The 18,994-nt window shown below is 42.4% G+C and overlaps 1 protein-coding gene across 4 annotated transcripts in view; it reads right to left on the bottom strand.

Annotated features, from left to right (window-relative positions):
• Positions 1 to 18,994, bottom strand: part of iqsec1b (IQ motif and Sec7 domain ArfGEF 1b) — a 104,889-nt gene that overhangs the window by 36,388 nt on the left and 49,507 nt on the right. The window contains exon 1 of one of the 4 annotated variants that reach the window (XM_088409112.1): positions 12,883 to 13,561. The exons of the other annotated variants lie outside the window; for them this stretch is intronic. Within the exon in view, the coding sequence (XP_088265238.1) occupies positions 12,883 to 12,959 (77 nt within the window). The 5' untranslated portion in view covers positions 12,960 to 13,561. Of the gene's footprint in view, positions 1 to 12,882; positions 13,562 to 18,994 lie in introns of those variants that run through there. 4 annotated transcript variants of the gene reach the window in all.

The following is an 18,994-nucleotide window of genomic DNA, read 5'->3' as shown; positions in this document are numbered from 1 at the left end:
ACCCTTTCCTTTGAATTGACCACACGAGTACTGACGTGGAATCCTATTCCGAAATAAACTACAAAAAGATGTTGATATTATTTATTGTTTACGTATTTATTGTCGTGGTTATGTGGCAGTTAATCTCTTAAATAACATCAGTTTTCAGTAGATTCAATTAGGTGCACTAGATTATGTGCTGTCTCTTTCACTTGTTTTTTTTTTTTAAATAAACATTTGATCAGCCCAGCCCTTGGCTTGTAGTAAATTTTTTCAACACAGTTTGAGTCAAGAAGATTACACATGTGGGGATAATAATTTGCACATTCATGTATGACAGGACCTATGTGGTTAGGTTATGAGAATCATTCAGATGTTATTTTGTTTAACTTGCACTTTTATTGAATGTACTTTTTGTCATTATTTTTATTTAGTAGCAGGACCAGAGTATTGTTTTCAAGCAGCTTTTCAGAAACATTTTAAAAATTTGAGGCCAACGCGACAATTACATGAGAAATAGCTAGGGTTCGCCCCTGGTCAATAAAATGTGGCTCAAGTATGTTGGATTGGTCAGAATTTACAACACCAGTGGGTCAGTGAAAGCAATTAAATAATAGGTTTCTACCAAATCTCTCCAGATTAGGTTGCTAGTCTTACTAGAACTTTTAACCAATAAAATCGACAAGTGCATATACAGTACTATAAATGTTGCATCGGCCAACTCACAGGAAACCCATTTACATCTTCCTGACAGGATGAGCTATCGGGTAATGCAGTACGTGCTCACAAGATCGTACATGGGTACATCACAGAACCAATTCAGTCAGTTATACATAAATGAACCTCAATGTTGTGGAACATTCCAAAGCTTACATGTGTTGCGACTCCCATACAAACCCACATGTTACAATGGCCAAACGAAAACAGTACTGAGTTGAGAGTGTTGTCAACACAGAACAGAGATGAGCCAAAGGGGAGCGCATGCTTGCGGTTCAGTCAGTCTCACGCTTTAGACATCTAATTGGCTCTAATGACTGCCTCGCTGGCCCCTCTGTTCATTTACCAAGTCTAATGAGAGCAGGTCCAAGATTTCGATAAACAATTGGCATAAATATACTTGTGGTCATGAAAGGTCATGCTACAGTTTTCACTGTTAACATGTCAACAAGACGCTTCACAGGAGGAGAACAATCAGCAGGAATGTCCTGGAGCAAATTAAGACTAGAGGGAAAAAAGGGTTTCTAAAGACCCCGTTGATGATGTGACACTGTTACATATTATTCAGTCCTGACGTATGTACATAAACACATTCTCTGTATTATTCATTTTTGTATATTTTAAGCAATATTGAAATGATATAGTCCAGGCTGTGCCAGCTTCCTGTTTTTACACTGCTGTCTGCATTTTGCTATTGCTTGTTTTCAAAGCAGGGCACATAAAGTGTTTGTGTTATGAATCTTTGTCACGTATGGCACATTGGGGACTTCACATGGCAGGGGATTTGCATAATGAAATCACAGATTAATATACAGTACTTTATGTGGTTGAGTGGCACAAAAAATGCTAAAAGATTAACTACATTTGATAAATGCAAAGGTATCACAGTTATTCAATGTGTAATCCTCTAAGTTAATACGACTGTTAATATGCAGGAAAGTCAAATGCCAAGATGAGTGCAATGTCACCACAAGTAAATTCAAACTGAAATGTAGGAAGAAATGAATTTGCCAATTATGCATGCACAGCAGTCACACACTATAATGAACCTGTTTGAGAACCCCCACCCACTGCAAAGAACACGCTCACATGCAACCTACCTGCACTCAGCTGCCTCTTGCTTGAACCAGACAGTGGTGCAACCTGATCAGGGCCGTGATGACAAATTGCCACCAGTGCGAGTTTAGACCAAGGTGACCGAACGTGGTTACAGCAGAGCTACGCGCATACTGTGCGCCACCAGCGAGCAGCAGTGTTTGACTGGTTTGTAGTGCACTAATCAGCACATTCTCCTAAACATCAATGAAAAGAAGGGTACCCCCCCCCCCCCCCCCCCCACACACACACACACACACCCTCCCTCCAGAGTCCTCACTCTTCATTCTGGCTCAGATGTGTCTCTCCAAGCTTCATTTCCATTCTTTGAAGCTACCTGATCATTTATGCAGCTGCTGGCTTGATTTATACGCTTCACCGTCGGACACGTTCTCACAGTCTGCATGCAGCAGCAGCAGCTCTGCAAGGTCAACAATTGTGAGTATGTGTGCGCGTTATTTTTCCACGCTCTTCAGGACACATGGTGCCAAAGGGCAGAAATCTGAGCTCTCCACCAGAACCCATCCAAAACAAGACAGAAAACACAACACGTGGTCAGATCATATCAAAGCTTTGGAAGGCTTAACAAAATAACGTGGATGTAACTGCGGCTTGTCATACTAAAGCCATTTATCGACCGGCTCCGACCAGTTGGGTCTGGTCAGCCGCACTCAAAAAGAGGTGCCTGAGTTTGATTGCGCAGATTCCTATTTGAAAAACTAAACATGTTATCAAGACTTTCTGTGCGTGACCACAAATATACATGTAAAACAAGGCCACTCTTGGGTATAATGGTGTTATAACAGAATCATGATGTGAACCTTAAAGCTCTAAAAAGACTTGGGAGAAGGCAGCGTGAATTCCAGACCAACCCCTTCACAATCTGCCTCAGTTTTGTCTTTTCTCACAGTCCTGATCATTTATGTGGCTGTTTAAATTCTTAGCTCTCTGCCCTTGACTTCCTCACGGAGTAATCCTTGAACTTGACCGGGTGGGTGACCATCAGCAGTTAAGATGACTAACTTTTTTAACGAGAACGGCAGATTGTTCCCGCTGTGGGAACGACAGTAACATTGGACGTGTCGTCAACCGAACAGGAGATTTTTGCACATCGAGGCCATTCCCTCCGAATCTACCAACAGATGGTGCTGGAGTACAGTCAATGGAGTGCAAGCGCGGTGCGCCTACAGATCGATGTAAAGCAGAGAAGCCGCTGGGAGGTTATTATTTAATAATAGCAAAAAATAAAGGATTAGCACTGGCCGGGAACAGCTTTTCTGGGAACTCATTTTTAAACTGCAGGTGGACACGCTCTCCCGCTTTTGTCACTAATAGCCAATTACAGCTTTGATTGGCTGTTATTTTGAAAGGACCAGTTTACAAAAATCCATGACACCTACAGCTTGTAGTACACACAGACAAACACTGTGTGCCTTTTTCTTTGTAGGCCACGGATTTATTGTGGGCTACGGAAAAAATAATCAGTGAACATTATATGACTGACCCTTGGTGAATGAAATGACATCACTACTAAGAAAATACATTTGAGATAGCTGGAGGCTAGGTGAGTGATACAGGCAATAGGAACTTCTGTGAACAACCCAGGCTAAATTCAACGTGGGATTTATCACAATTACATGCACGGGCCTGAAAGGCTTGTTGTCAAGGCAACAGCTAAGGCTGGTCAAAAAGAAGCAAAATAAATACATAAATAACATCAAAGAATAAGAGGATATGGACATGTGGATGCAGGCAAGCGCACAAGCTTGCGTGCCATAATTAACACAATAAGGGTAAACATTAAAGTTTAATGACTGTATCAACCTCCTCCACCATGCAGTGGTTTCAAACAGTGAACGTATGCTGCTTTCCTTTCCTTTTCATCAGGCTAATAACAAATACAATTTGACTTCCCTATTAATCACACAGAATGTTTCTTGTTACTGTGAAGCTCCATTATGCAGTTGATTAAAATATTTGTGCGACAGTATTATATCATGGATGAAGGATGTGATTGTATTTCAGGGGGTATGTGAGATTTTAGAATACTGTACAAGGGAATATACACAAAACAGAATTGATATTGAAATCATAGTTTCATAAAGAGTAATGATTAATTTCAGTGGGTTCTTGTTTTGTTGTTATTCAGATTTAAAAGTGGGGGGGAAAGCTGTCTCTGAATCTGGTTGTCTTTTTTCTTTAAGCCCTGAAGCCCTGAACTAGAGGCAGTGTGAAAAATTGATGACCGAGATGAGTTGTGTTTCTGACAGAGTTCGTCGCTCTGCCCATGAAGCAAGAGCTGGGATTGCCATCTAGGGAGGGCAGAGAGCATGAGAGCAAGTGATTTTCTGGGTGCTATGGCTCACCAGTGATGGAAAATAAAGTACAATGAAGTACAATACTTCATTACTGTACTTAAGAAAAATTGCCTGTACTTTATACTTTTAGTATAGAAGTATTTTTTTCTGACAACTTTTACTTTCACTCCCTACATTTAAAACACAAATACTGTATGGTACTTTTTACTCACTATCTTTAAAAAAAAAATGCCTCATTACTTTTCTTTCAGCATCTTTGCGTGAACTATGTAAACCGTGTTTGATCAGCCTGTCAGTAAAAAAAACAAAAAATCGCAGGGACGTCACACAACTGTCAGCACCGCATAGCCTGTAGAGCACAGAAGATACCAGTAAGTAGCCTAATTTAGAAGCTTGCTTCAAATAAGACACGGACAATGCCGAAGACGCAGACAGACTCAAGATGCTAAGCGCGCCGTCACTCAACCTCACCCATGGCCATACTTGAAGGATTTCTTTGCATTCGTTGGGGAAATGGGGGATGGTATGCTTTACTGTACAAGGCAAAATGTCATGAGGTGTTTGCCTTCAAGAATTCTCCGTCAAATCTCAGAAAGCACGCCGAGGTAAGTTAGCTTAGACAACGCCACCGCCTTTATAAGGTTAGTTACTCGCTAGCTAGTTTGGATACGTTTGCAATGTAGCTAACGTTAGCTAGCTAGGCTAACTAGGAAAATGGCTTGCAAATGTCATTAGCTAATGAATCGGGAAGGGAAAACAGGACATTTACTGGTTGAGGTTTAATAATTAAAGATTCAAGATAATATGTGTACTGCAGTAATCTTCGTCTCAGATAAGTGAAGTGTAAATAATTTTCACATTTAAAAAATTCTGGTTCCCAAATTCACCCGCAGTGAATAGCACGTCCGCCTCACAGTTCAAAGGTCCCGGTTCAAATCCAATTGGCTCCGGCCTTCCTGTGTGGGGTTTGCATGTTCTCCCCGAGCCCGCGTGGGTTCTCTCCGGGCACTCTGGCTTCCTCCCATTCCCCAAAAACATGCATGGGAGGTGAATTGGACATACTAAATTGTCCTTAGGTGTGGTTGGGCGCGCGTTCGGCTCTGTGTGCCCTGCGATTGGCTGGCAACCGGTTCGGGGTGTCCCCCGCCTACTGCCCGGAGCCAGCTGAGATGGGCTCCAGCAAGCCTGCGACCCCTTTGGGGATAAGCGGCTATAGAAAATGGATGGATGGATGGAAATTCACCTGCATAAAAATTCCTGGAGGGGTGGGGGATGTCCTACCCTGCAAATATCCCTTTTTGTGGGTGTGTTCCTCCCCATTACAAAGGAACATTGTATTTAATCATTTATATGCACATATTTACCAGTGGAACGTTTAATTTATCATGATGCCGATGAGTAAAACCTAGGTTTTGGTCCCCACTATGTGACAAAAACCAAGGACACACATGCGCAGCCACAAAGAGTGAGAAGTAGAAAACAGCTCATCTTATTGTCAGTTATTCTTTGTCAGTGTATAAGGTGGTGCATTGTCGCAATAAAACTACAGGGGGCAGCAATGCACACATAAGAGCTGCAGTGCAGCAACATGAGCTCATCACTTTTCTCTTTTCTAGCCCCTCCCTCTGTATTTCCCCCAGCACCATTTCACTAACCCCCTTATCCCTCTCCTCCCCTTTCTCGCTATTACATAAGTTAATGCAGCACACACACACCCTCATTATTCTGCAAGCAGGCACTGTAAGGGGATGCAATGGAATAAAATATGTCATCACAAGTCAAATGGGAGCCCAAAGAGCCACAAAAGGAGCTTGTGGCTTCAGAGTCCTACAGTGTTATTTTAGTTGCATGCTGACCTATGCCTCTGAGCATATAAGCACATGTATGTATGTGTGTATTTGGAAACTTGGGAGATATGCCATGCACACGAACATTTTTTTTTTTTTAAGCAGTTGGAGGCCAACTTTTGGTTTACAACATGGACAAACATGGTCGATCATTATCACTTAAAAAAATGACAGGATGAGTAATGAAAGCTGGCCATGGAAGTAGCAAAGTTTTTACACAGTGTCAACTAGAATCGTGGGTTTGGACTGAATTTTTATGCCATAATAAGCTTTGCTTGGGTTTACTTAAAATACAAAACATACACGGATGCATCTCGACAGTGACAAGAGGTGCACGCAAATTGGCTGATGAATGTCACTTATTTTCCAACAGATACTGTACGTTCTACGCATGAGTGCAAAGTACAACATGACTAAAGTTCCTCTTCAGATACCTGTGGTGGGTTTCTAACCACAATGGTTTCGCCACCGCAGAAATACCATAATTACACAGGAACAAGACTATAAATTTTGACTGCATCAATTCCACAAGCGCAGCGCAAACTCGAGAGCCGCTCTTCACATCAAGGATCGCGCTGACAGTGCTGAGCAGGATACGGCTTCCATCCGAGACATGTCTAATCTTTTCCACCGCCGAGAGTATTTTTCACTCACCACAGTTGACCTGGGGACTCGCTTTGGCAGATCACTGCATTTCCATTACACACCCCGCCCCTTTCCCATAAGTCTGTTTCAGAGCAACAAAGCAAAAGATCAACAACCTCACCGCCTGCTTTCATTGATCACCTACTCCCCGGCATTAATGTCCCTGGAGATCTTCTTGTAAGCCATTCACAGATGAAGCAGTGCTGACAAGTCAGTTTAGCGTTCCAGGCCCTGCCGCTGTACTACTCTGTCCCCCGATATGTTATTTGTGGGATAAGGTGGCACTGGTGTCGCCGGCTCCGAGATCCACACAATAAATAAGTAATGCAGTCTGACATACTAGAATAAGCCACATATCAGATGTCGCCTGGTTTCTATGGAGTTCTGTCTCGTAAAAGTAACACAGGCTTATATTTAGCAAGTTATGTTCAGCAAGCTATTTAAAAAAAAATAAAAATAAAAAACCGTTAAAAGGCTAAACATCCTAAACACATCTTCTCAATCAGTAGCATGAAAAATGTGTCCCAACGTTTGATTGATTCTGTACTACATTAAATACATTTAACTGACAGTTGAATGCCAAACATTATTACACAAAGTGTATTTGGACTATCTGTAGTAACCTAAACCTTTGTGATCTCATTTAAAATCACTATGCGACCCCGAATCCTGTGGAACAACAGCAGAATCTGTAACTGGCGGGGATACTGTGGAAACGTAAATGTCATTTGGCAGTCCCACTTTGAAACACACACGCGCGTGCACGCGAGCATGCACAGAAAACAGCAAATGTATCAATTAAACCATGAATGTGAAATCCTTAAAATTGCACACTTTTTCCATACGTAACAGTTTTAATTAGGCCCCAAAAAAATCTTCTTTTCTTCAGGCTTTATGATCAGAGAGCTCATCTTCGCAAAATCATTGCTCTCGTGTCATCACCTTGAATCATCTCCGCTTTATACGGCAAATTGACCTCTGCTCTGTGTTACAGTATATCATTATTGTTGCTGGATTATTATTAAAATTGGAAAAAGTGTGTGTTTACTGGAACTAATGTTCCCATTGATAGACTGTAACCAAGCACAATAGGGTCAAAAGCAGATTAGCCCAAATAACTGAGACAAGCGTGTTACAATTCCCTGCAGACTAATTTATCGGAAGAAATATGAATGTACCACAAAAATAAACAAGACATTATACTTGATGTTACAATGGTTAATTGGACACAGATTTGAACAACCTTGTACACCTAGATCAAGTCATTTTAGTATATTATGAATATACTTTGTTCATTCTGAGATATTTGAATATCAGAGGCACCGAATCTGGAGCAAAGTTCAAGGGAAAAAAAAGAAAGAAAAAGAAAGATGTTCAGGCTCATAATAAATAATCATTCTATATGTCTGATTAGGTCAATTCTCAAAAAAGCAAGAAAATGCTTTCAGTCTTATGTATGTACTATATGTCTTGAGAAGCTGCGATACTATAGGAAAAAGGAATGTTTGAGTGATGTAGTGGAATATCATAAATATATGTCCAGACTGGTGCGGAAAACAACCAAGACTCGTGACGCAGACCATCCGCATGGGTTATACGCCAGATGGTCTCTTACCTTATAGTTCGACTGGAAATGCAGTACTTCCACATAGCATTCCACACGGTAGTGACATCACTGGAGACCTCAGACATGCCCAAAAAAAATGTGCATAGCCCAGCGTTTCAGAAAAAACTGGCTGCTCAAGAATTGACCGGCGGAAATATAGTCTGCGTTCACTCCCTTGCACCGCAAATTGCAGCCCTCATCCTTCACTTTCCATGCAGAGATTCACTCCATCTCTGCTTAAAAAATCTTCAGCTCCACTTCAAGTTGCTATCCTTACCAACCGATGCCGGATGACCAAGTAAGGTAAAGGCCCAGCGTGTATAGCAGAAGGAAGACAAATAATCTCTTCTGAACAAAAACCCTCCACCCACCACAACATTTTTCTGCTCCATGCAACTCAGCTTTTTTTTTCTTCTTCTGTGCAAAGCAACCTCTCCCATGAATGGCCCCTGACAGCGATGGGCAGGGTCTATGCTGTTAGTTTGAACCAGAGAAAGACAGGCAAAAAAAGAGTCATAGCTATGACCCTGGTAATAGATGGGCTCGTGTCCAACAATCCCACAGCTCGAAAAAGGGACGGACGCACTTGGGGGAGGGTGAAGGCCAGTTCAGCAGCTGGGAGAGGCTGCTTTAAGGAATAATACAAATGTTATCTAAACAAGACAGGCGGGGAATATACTATGACGACATGCAAGAAAGCTTTTGAGAGACGTAATGCGTTACACCCCCATGATCAAAATATTCCAATCTGTGAGCTCAAGATGTTCATAGAGCGTGCAAAAAAATAAATACCACGGAATCATAGACGCATCAACCTTATAGACCAGAGAGCAGACTTTGCAAAGTGCATCTGTCTGGCCTAGCCATTTACCACATATCCACCGGAAATTGGGCCGAGTGCACCCTTAACCATGCAATCGCATGATATATTACTGAGATGTTACATTGGCTATGTTAAAAAGACATCTTTGACCAGACCTCAGAACTAATAATACATGCCCATGATGATCTGTACATGATCTGCGTAAAATAATCTATTCATAATCTTGGAATGGATGTTATTGCATTTATACATCATACCGTACATTCTCTCAAGGCGATGACCACAACCTGAAAACATCATGATCAGTGTAAATAACACAAATGTAGTTCCTAGAGATGCGCCATAAATGGTTAGCTTTCCGCTTCTCCATATTCATAACCGATAACATTTTTTGTATGCTTTTTTTGTACAGTATGCTAATTGTATCTTTTGTGTCTGTGTACCAAATGTATCTGTTGTTGCAGTCTAAAAATAATCCTACGTTTTAATCCCACTTCCAAATAATAGTGGGCTCAGAGGTTGGCAGAGAAAAGTGGTCAGCGGCAATTAGTATTTCAGTATTAATACTTCACAGAATCAATCAATCAATCAATCAAATTTTATTTATATAGCCCTAAATCACCGAAGTCTCAAAGGGCTTCACAGAATGAAAAGAGGTCATACAGAGACATCTTTTCAATGTAAGGTACACAACAGCATCCCCTGTCAAAGCTCCCAGAAGGGGAAGGAAAAACTCAAAAACCCCAATTTGGGGAAAATCAGAAACCTCCAGAAGGGACCACAGGTGGGAGGAGCCCCCTTCCAGGCCCACAGGTTAAAGTGGATGCTGCATGTACCGAACACAGAAACAATATAAATTACAGAAAACATATTGTGCTATATAGTGCAGTGATGTCTTGACAGCAGGCAAAGCCATTGGGCAGGAACCATCCCGCATTCCAGCCAGGTGGACCGCAGACGGCTAGACTCCTAACCCGTGATGGTCGACCAGCGCAGGACCCAATGGAGGCGGTCAAGTCAACCCTCACCATCTAGCTAGCCTAAACCGTGCCATACTACTGCAGCAGTATCCTGCTCTCCCATTGGTCAGAATCAACTCACATTCATTGTCCTGCTTTCCTATTGGCTGTGCTGTACAATACAGCTTGCTTGTGTACAACTTTCTCATCTTTGCTTGGCGTGTGTTCTCTATCGGAGGGGGCTTTATGAGGGTAAGAGAAACAGCTGTTGTTACGCAGCTATGTGTGACTTAATTAGGATTTAAGACCCGCCGACAAGTTACTCTGACGTTGAAGCTGTGTGTGTGTGTGTGTGTGTGTGTGTGTGTGTGTGTTTCCCCGGTGTGCGTCAGTGATTGTCACCCATGCGAGAGTTACTTTAATTTGTTTCCAAACGTGAACATGATTATGAACGAACGTTAGCATTAGCTCTCACTTCGCTAAGCTAGCGAGCTAGATCGTACACATTGTTAAGTTTGATCGGTATGCATGTCTCTGTTTAGTTGGTAATTGTGTCTTACTGTATTTCTCTGTTTTAGCGAAACCGCATTCACACACACATATCAGCCTTTCACCGAGGTGGACTTTTAATGAAACTTGGAAACCTTTTTCTGTCATTCGCTTGACATCTACCGGAGAATGTGTTTTTCAAAAAGTAAGGTACAATATTATAAAATTTAATATGGCATTTATTTCAAGATTGGAACAAATTAATATAATAATATAATAACAATGGTCCCAAGATTGCTAGTGATGTTAAAGAGAGAATTAAGAAGATGATTTATATTGAAACGAAGTTGGAGATAATCAAGAAATACAAAACTAGCCTAGCCTAGGCTACCCTTACTAGGGAAAATGGACATAACAAGCGCCACTCACTCAATCAATCCTTTCTATATTTTTTATTTATGATGTTTTCAGATTGTATACATGTATATCATATAGACGTAGCACTTACTATACTATTTTGGTAGCAATTTTTAATATGTACAATTTTGATGTTTTTACTTGGGGTTTGAAACGCATTAGCTATTTCACATAGGTTTGGATTGCCCGCCATACAGTGAATTCGCCTTACGAGCCCAACGGCGGAACGGATTCATCTCATAACACGGGGGGCCACTGTATAAGAATGATTCAGAATACAAATTGTACTCCGGAACGGATTAAATTCGTATCTTGAGGTGTCATTGTATCAATATCTGGTACTTGCTTTGCTCAAGAAACGGTGCACGGTTAACATAATGCCTTCAATATGTCATTTGGCAGAGACTTGGACTCTTAAAATGACAGTAACCAGCAGAGGTGGGCAACTTATATTTTTTTCAGCGCTGACCAAGTGCCTACCTCTGGTAACTAGCCGACGTATGTGTATTTGACGTGCTGTCAGAATCGACCAAAGTTACCGATTGAGTTCACAATGAATTTCCCCCACCATTATGAAATCTTATAAAAGACTATGGAAGATAAGCAATCAAAAATGTTGTAAAAATAAGGTCAGCTCAAATTAAACTGTTAAACATCTCTTCAGTGGTAATTCAAGTGAAACCATATCACATTAGCATTGTGCTGAGTGCAAGAGTGACTCATTTGCAACTATAATGTTATAACAAAACAATTCTACTGAAGGAAAAGTGGAGAAAATACGAAATGCTGATCACACAACACTTGCATGCCATCTCCCAGCTGAGAGGATGGATGGCCCCTGTGCTATCCATCCATTTTCTATATGCTTATCCTCAGTAGGGCTACTGGTGAGCTGCAGCTGACTGGAGCTGACAAGGGAAGAGCACTCAACAATCATTCACACTCACATTCACATTTCAGCACAACGGTCCTCAATGAGCCGGACGTATGTTTTTTTTTTTTTCAAAAGATGTTACCAGCCAAATATGTGATGTATTATTAATGAGAAACTATTTTCATGTGCGTGATGTTTTTTTCAGCTTTTTTGAAAGTAAAACTGGCCACACCACAGATGCAAAATAATTCCATTCAATAGTGTTTTTTTTCCTGATCAATATGCAGCAAGATGAGGCAACGAGTGGAGACAAAGCTTCATTAGGACTGACAAGAAAATGGTTGGCTTTGAATTAACTGTCTCAGCTGCATTTTAGTTTATCGGCAGCTGGAGTTTGATTGTTAGGTGAAAGAAACATCTGAGGCCTCTGTCATTATCAGCTGGAAATGACATATGAGGGTGTCGTTATGGTCCCAACACAGCAAATGGGCGATGGGGTGTGTAACTCAAATGGCATGACAGTGCAATGGCAACCGTTTTGATGAAACTGGTTCAAATAATCTGATATCGAGTCAACAAAGAACAGGATAGCATGTCTGAGAATGTTTTGAATGAGTCATGCTCTCGTTTTCAACTTTGATTTATTGCCTGAAGTGACACCAAAACAGATTTTTAATCTAATCTGAGAACAGGACCGCCGTGTTGGCCTTGAAAAGTGGAGAAATCCTGAAAGCTTTAAGAGAGTCATAAATTGTGGATTCTCTGGCTATGTTTGATGTGAGCAGCAAAAAAGGACTGGCTACTAATCAGGCATAGATTATGCAGGAGGTGAGAGGTGAACATAGCAGTATCCCAGTGGGACCGAAAAGAATACACGTAGCCATCCTCTGCTTTTCAGTAAATGTGAAACAGACATAACCAAGCTTTTACTAAGTCAATAAAATAGATGATGCACAAGATGAAAATTTCTCTGGGAAAGCCATCTTGCGATTTCAACGAGCTCATGTTCACCTCCAAAGTATTACAGCAGGTTCTCTCACATCTTAGACAGATATGAAAAAGAACGTTCAAATATACAGCTTGCAAACATTGCTGCGGCAGCTTCAAACCTACCTCTTATAAAAGTTGTTGTGGGGGTTCAAGCACAGCACGTGCCAGTAATCCAGGCAAAACGCTTTCAATTTCCACATTTTGGCCTCAGACGTTCAAGAGGCAGAGCGGTGGTGGAATCCAACAACATTAATAGATAACATAGCGGTAAATAAACATGAGCTTGCGCCAATTAATTCAAGGCGTGAAAATCAGATTCATCCCCCTGCTGGAATGGAAGCGCAGCTACTGGATGACAGCCGGAGTGGCTTTAACCTGCCAGGAACAGCCGCACCGCTCTGGACGAGTCTCTGTCAACAAAAGCCCATACAGCGGGCAGACTGGGAACCCCTTTTGGACTTAGATAAACCCAAATTTCAGCTTTGGAATCCAGGCTCCAAAAGAAGCTCAGTATTGGATGCAACGGCTGTATTTAGCTGCAATCCAGGTCAGTCAGGGTGTCCTCTGTGACAATGGCGCCACACAGCGCGTCAGCCTCGGATCCTCGGAGACTCCTTCGGCACAGGTGCCGTAATGTGGGGTGCCCCGGTCGAGGAGGGAGACTCTTGCCTGTTCTTTGCGCGGCTCAAACTTTCCACTCTTCTGTCTTGCCCAGCCAAATTTTCACCCCGTTCTCTTCATTTCCTCTCATCCTCTCGCTCTATCAGTCTCCCTCTCTCGCAGGCGCTGCCATCCAAACAGGACCTCCCAGATTTGTGCCGATTTCGGTTGCCGGGCAACACGGGCGCACGAGTGAAGCTTCAAAAGAAAGCGGAGCAGGAAGCAATTGGATTGGCCGTCTTGTCGGATGGGTGGGGCTGCGGCAATGTTGTTTGACCACGTGTTCTTGCATGTGTCAAGCAGGCATCCTCTTTGGGGCGAATTCACAAACAATGTTGGATTTCTTAAGGAGGCGCAAAAGCGAGTGATTCATGAAAGGAATTCAATAGCGCTGTCACGTACGGAAGGAAGAATTAAGTTATGCACACTATGAGCACATCACAAACCTGGAAGAAATGAAAGCTCATTGAGATTCAGTTGAGTACGGCTGTGTTTGACAGCACAATCGCAACTGAATGCCAATCACAGTATCTTCTGGCTAATTGTTTTCCACTGAACACAAACGCAGCGTTGTTCTTTCTCTGCTGCAGTTCAACCCGGCCCCAGCACGGGTAAGAGACCTCATCAATATTCAGCACCGTCGAAGCAACGCAAACAATGGGAATGATGCATATTTACGCAAACGTGAAACGTTGTACTCTACTGAAAAAATGCCAACATGCTAACACTAATTGTGGTTAGATCGGTTTCATCTGGCCATTTTGACTCTCTTTAGACGCCCTGGCATTAAAACAGCCTTTCTCATAATATAGGAAGAGGCTTGGCTGTCACAAAGGATGCACAAAAAGCTTGAATGGCAGAGGGAGACACAAAGGAATGAAGTAATCTACACACCATTCATCAACTATTTTCTCACAGTTCACACCCCCTCATTTAAATGAGCCTAAAAGGAAATGAACTGTTTTCTACATCACAGTTGCCTACATGCTTTTTTTTTTCCCTCCCAAAAGTATCAGACATTGACTTCGTGTAGTCAATAATAAACAGAGTTGGGGGACAAACATCCATCACGTTAAAAAAAGCCCACCACTTTTTCCCTGCTTCGTCTTTCGTTTTGATTAATGGAAGGAAACACACAGTGGCAACGCGTGGGTGGAAAAAGAACCGTTTTTGTTCAGAAAGCAAAGGAGCCTGTCAGGAAGAGCGATTAGTACAGCTTTAGGTGGCATGAAATGCAAATGGGCCTCAAATATAAATGACAGGCTTTAATTAAGTTTACAGGCTACAGGGCAGAGCAATGGGAAGGAGCACATACAAAACCACAACAAAATATGTAAATCAGTTAGTATGCATGCTCATTTGAGTGGCTAGTTAAAAAAAAAATAATAATAACTTTTTACAATCACAATGCCTAATGTGACAGTCGACTACAGCACTTAGAAATAAACCAGTGCTTTGCTGCACTTCCTGAAAATAACTTTATCTCTGCTGTACAGAACAACTCCTGTGGACAGCATCAATCTGTTCGATTGAGGTGCAACGATGAATCGTTATTGACAATTAATCCATTTTCTAATGAACTATTGCTTAGATGACATTTTAATTTAAAAGTGTATAAACACTCAAATGCAGTCCTCAATGAGGCAAGACTGATTATCTTTGTGTTCAATAAAAGTGAAACATTTGCTTTTACTTTAGAAAACAACGACCAACGCTTTTGCCTATTTTATGACGTTGCAGACCAACCCAATAACTCAACCAAAAAGAATGCACGATTGTGTATTTTCTGCACTGTCATTTTGACAGTCCTATTTTTGGATAAAGGCATGTAAATTATTGCATGCTTTAAAAAGTGTGATCAAGTAATGGAAAATGCAACCAACAGATTAATCGATAATTGAAATGACCCTGAGTTTCAGTGCTACTGCTCAATATGACTGGAAAACAAACAGAAATTAAACAAATAATTACCATAAAATGAAAAATACAGTTTCCCTATTCACTGTATGAGTCACAGAGAACTGGTCCAACTGTCTCAAATTTACCCCACCAGGAGAGTTTAGTATTGCATGTGTCATCCTCCAAACAGTATCTCAATTGAGCTACACTATTCATGGTATCACTTATGCGAAGGGACTACAGACGGACGCAGCTATAGTCTGGCATATTTACTTGAAAAAAAAAATACATCGATATCAACAACCCTCCTTTAAACTAAGTGAAACTGCATTTTGATACATCTAAAAAAAAATACAGAAATAAAGACAAGAGGCAAAAGTTCAAAATATTGTGTATGTTGTGTGATCATTTATATCGGCCCAAAAATCCTGATTGCGTAAAAAAGCGTCCACCGTTCAGTCCATTCTTATTATTTGACCTCATACAAAGAGCCTTGCGTCAGGCACCTAAAGTCTCTCGCTACAGCATTAAACTGCAGCACTCTGACATGGGCTGATATTGAGCATTGCAGCACAGGGGACCCCACTCCTCCCCGGGACTGACCCAGTCAATCACTGATAAACTAACTGCCTTAAAAGATCTCGCCATGACCTTCCCCTGGTGATGTGCGGTCCATCAACACTTGAGTGGAAAATGGCCAGCTGCAGAGAATCATTTTGCCATCGCTTGATCTCAAGGAGTACTCGCTTCGGTTGTGCAGCGCAGATATGATAAGAAAATAAAGATTGGAAGCATACATGCATTCCTTACTGACGCATTTTTTATCTGTTCGAATACGTGATGATACTATTAAGGTAAACACAGAAGCTGAAAACAGTGAAAAATGTGATACTTTTAGAGAAGATTAATCAAGATGATTGTTTTCACACCTTAGCACACACAGCTGAGAAGATGTTTACCACGCCATCTACAGTCACGTTCTCATTAGATAAAATGCACTACATGCCAATCTTCCCCAACCCTTCAAAGAACAACCAAGATCAAACATAAAAAGCAATGGCAGTATGCAAAATGGCTTCAATCGACTCTCATGGTCTGTCAGCTACCGAATCAATAGACTTTTGGGTAGTGCAAAGACGGAAAAGAAAACGTGTAGGCAGCAAGTACAGCTGAGCATTGTTGTACGCTTGTTTGAACTGTGAGTGTTGGGCAACGATCTGGATAGAGTATGTGTGCATTTTAGAAGCAAAAACAAAAGACAGGTCAAAGAGGGCGGGTGTAGAAATCTTAAGACAAGCTCCAAACAGAGGAGAGCCCGGCCATCGTGAGAGACAAGGTGATTACTTCTGCCACAGCTGTAAGGATGCCTTGGGAAAGTTCTCCCCCTGGTGGAAAATTAGGGTAGGACAGGGCAGGAGGGAAATTTATGTTGAATTGGACCTGAGAAGTAGTGTACTGGACTAGTATATATGAAGGGGCGGATAATAGAACTTCATGTCCGCCCAGAGAGGAGCAGTGAGAAGATATTCTAGCATGGAATGTGGCGCTTCATTGTATACACGAATATTTCAACCACATGGTGAAGAACAGCTGTTCAGCCTCCAGCCTGAGAGCGGCCATGCAGAAGGTAAGGTGAAGGGGAATAAGACAGAAAAACTACTAACAAAAAAGAAAAATAAGAGGGTGGAATAAGGATGCTGAGGTGAATCCAGTCTAGGATAGGTGTGGACAAACTTTTTTTGACTCATCATAACTGTCACTTTGTCCTGATTGAGAATTTCTTCAATTTTGCTTAACGGGACGCATATGGCCCCATGCCTGGTCAAGAATCGAATTTTCCAGGTGTAGGCCTTGTATGAAATCAAAACCCACATGTAAACTAAACGTATAAAGAGGGTAATGCGTTTCTCTGGCTGGCTTGAGGTGGACACCATGCTGTGGAAACTATTTTCATATTTGAAGGCCTTCACACGCTGAGGCTGAAAAATACAACCAAGGGACAGTGATGTGATCCCCGTCAAGGACCACCAGAGTCTTATGAACACGTCACTATCTTTGTCTCTACCGTCTCTATCGCAGCGTGGCTCAGAGATTCAAATCTGCGGGAGAAGTCGGCGTGTCTGGTGTGGAGGAAGCAAATGCAGCACGAGCAGACAGAACAGCCAGTTAAACCAAAAAAAAGAGATTAATTCACAATACCGGGACAAGATAACTTGTTCAGTAATGTGAGTGGTTTGTGCACCATGCATGACAAGATTCGTGCATTTAAAAAAAAAAAAAAGATTAATTCGACATCCCGGCATAAGATAACTTGTTCAGAAATGTGTGTGGTTGTGATCTGTGCAGATAAACATATCTGCTTCTTCTGCCAGAGGAACAGAATGTTCTGGAGGTGCATCTGTTTTTGATGCTCTCCTCTGTGCATCTGCTGTTGGCAAAGGCAGCGGCTTATTATGGGCTGTTTCAAGCCTCTGATGCATCAGCACTAGCAGGTCCCCCGAGGAAACTTTAACTCACTGAGACGTGCACCCGAGAGCTCGGCAACACAGCCAGTCAGTGGGCTCGATCATCTTTGAACATGACTGGGAGAAAGTCAGCCGGCAACACTCGGGCAAGAGCTGCAAATGTCCGGCTGTTGACGTCCGAGCGAGTGACGGGCCGCGCGAACCGACCGAACAAAGCCTCCGACGGAGCCCGAGCTATTTTTTGCAAATGCCAAAATGCCGCTGTCACGTTAGTATGGGGGACAGGCGACAGGTTGCTAGGTTGAGTGACGTTAGCTTTACATCTCAACAGAAAGCCTCTTAAGCCTCCTGTGATCTGTGGAGCAGCACAGTGGCCCGCTGCTTAGTAAGTCTTGACGGTGCTCGTTCTCCTACCCTTAACCCTTTGACAGCTGAGCGTTCAATGAAGTGGAGATGGAGGTGACTTCATGCCGCATACATTTTGGGGACCACACAAAATTCTTATGTGCGCCCCTAGGATTTCCACTCTTACTAATTCTATATATTTTCAGCAGCACTGTGTTTTGGCTGGGAAGCGTCACAGCAATTGCCAGTTTGATATATGATGACGGAGCTGTACATCCACACAGCGTGTTCCTGTGCTTCAACAAATGATTCACATCCAGCTCTGCGGCACTTTGCTCACATGCGCTGATGCCGTGTGTGCTGACAGCAGGCTCTGTGCCAGCGCATGTGATGGCAACGCAACGCAGAGGAGGGCAGACTTTGCCTTACGCGAGAGCACTCAGCATCGTGGAGGTTAACTCGCAGCGTACTCGCCGCGCCCGCGCTGGTACTTCCTCTGTAAAGGCTCAGGGATCGAAAAGGAGAACGTTCTGTCAGCTGCGATGACGCACTCGCTATTTCATCAGCGCTGGCGTCATTTGAGCAGTCGCGCCGCATTAAGATGCTCTCAGCTAATCATGGGCATTCCTGTTGGAGCGGCTTCACGGCATGAACACACTCTCAGAATGTCAATGAAGTTCACTCGTGTTCAGCTGGCAAAATACGATGTTCATTTGAGGCTATTAATCACTGATTAAATCTCCTTGACAGCAATGTCATAGCCATGACAGCGGCGTCAATTCCAGGGCACGCAGAGACAAACAACCATTTGCATGCGCAAACACACGTACGGACGATTTAGAGTGTCCGTTTTACCTAAGTTGCAT

This window comes from Hippichthys cyanospilos, chromosome 2, assembly GCF_059441005.1.
Source record: "Hippichthys cyanospilos isolate Australia breed blue-spotted pipefish chromosome 2, RoL_Hcya_1.0, whole genome shotgun sequence".
NCBI classification, from domain to species: Eukaryota; Metazoa; Chordata; class Actinopteri; order Syngnathiformes; family Syngnathidae; genus Hippichthys; species Hippichthys cyanospilos.
The sequence above is the reverse complement of the archived record's forward strand: the minus strand, read 5'-3'. Positions and strand labels throughout refer to the sequence as shown.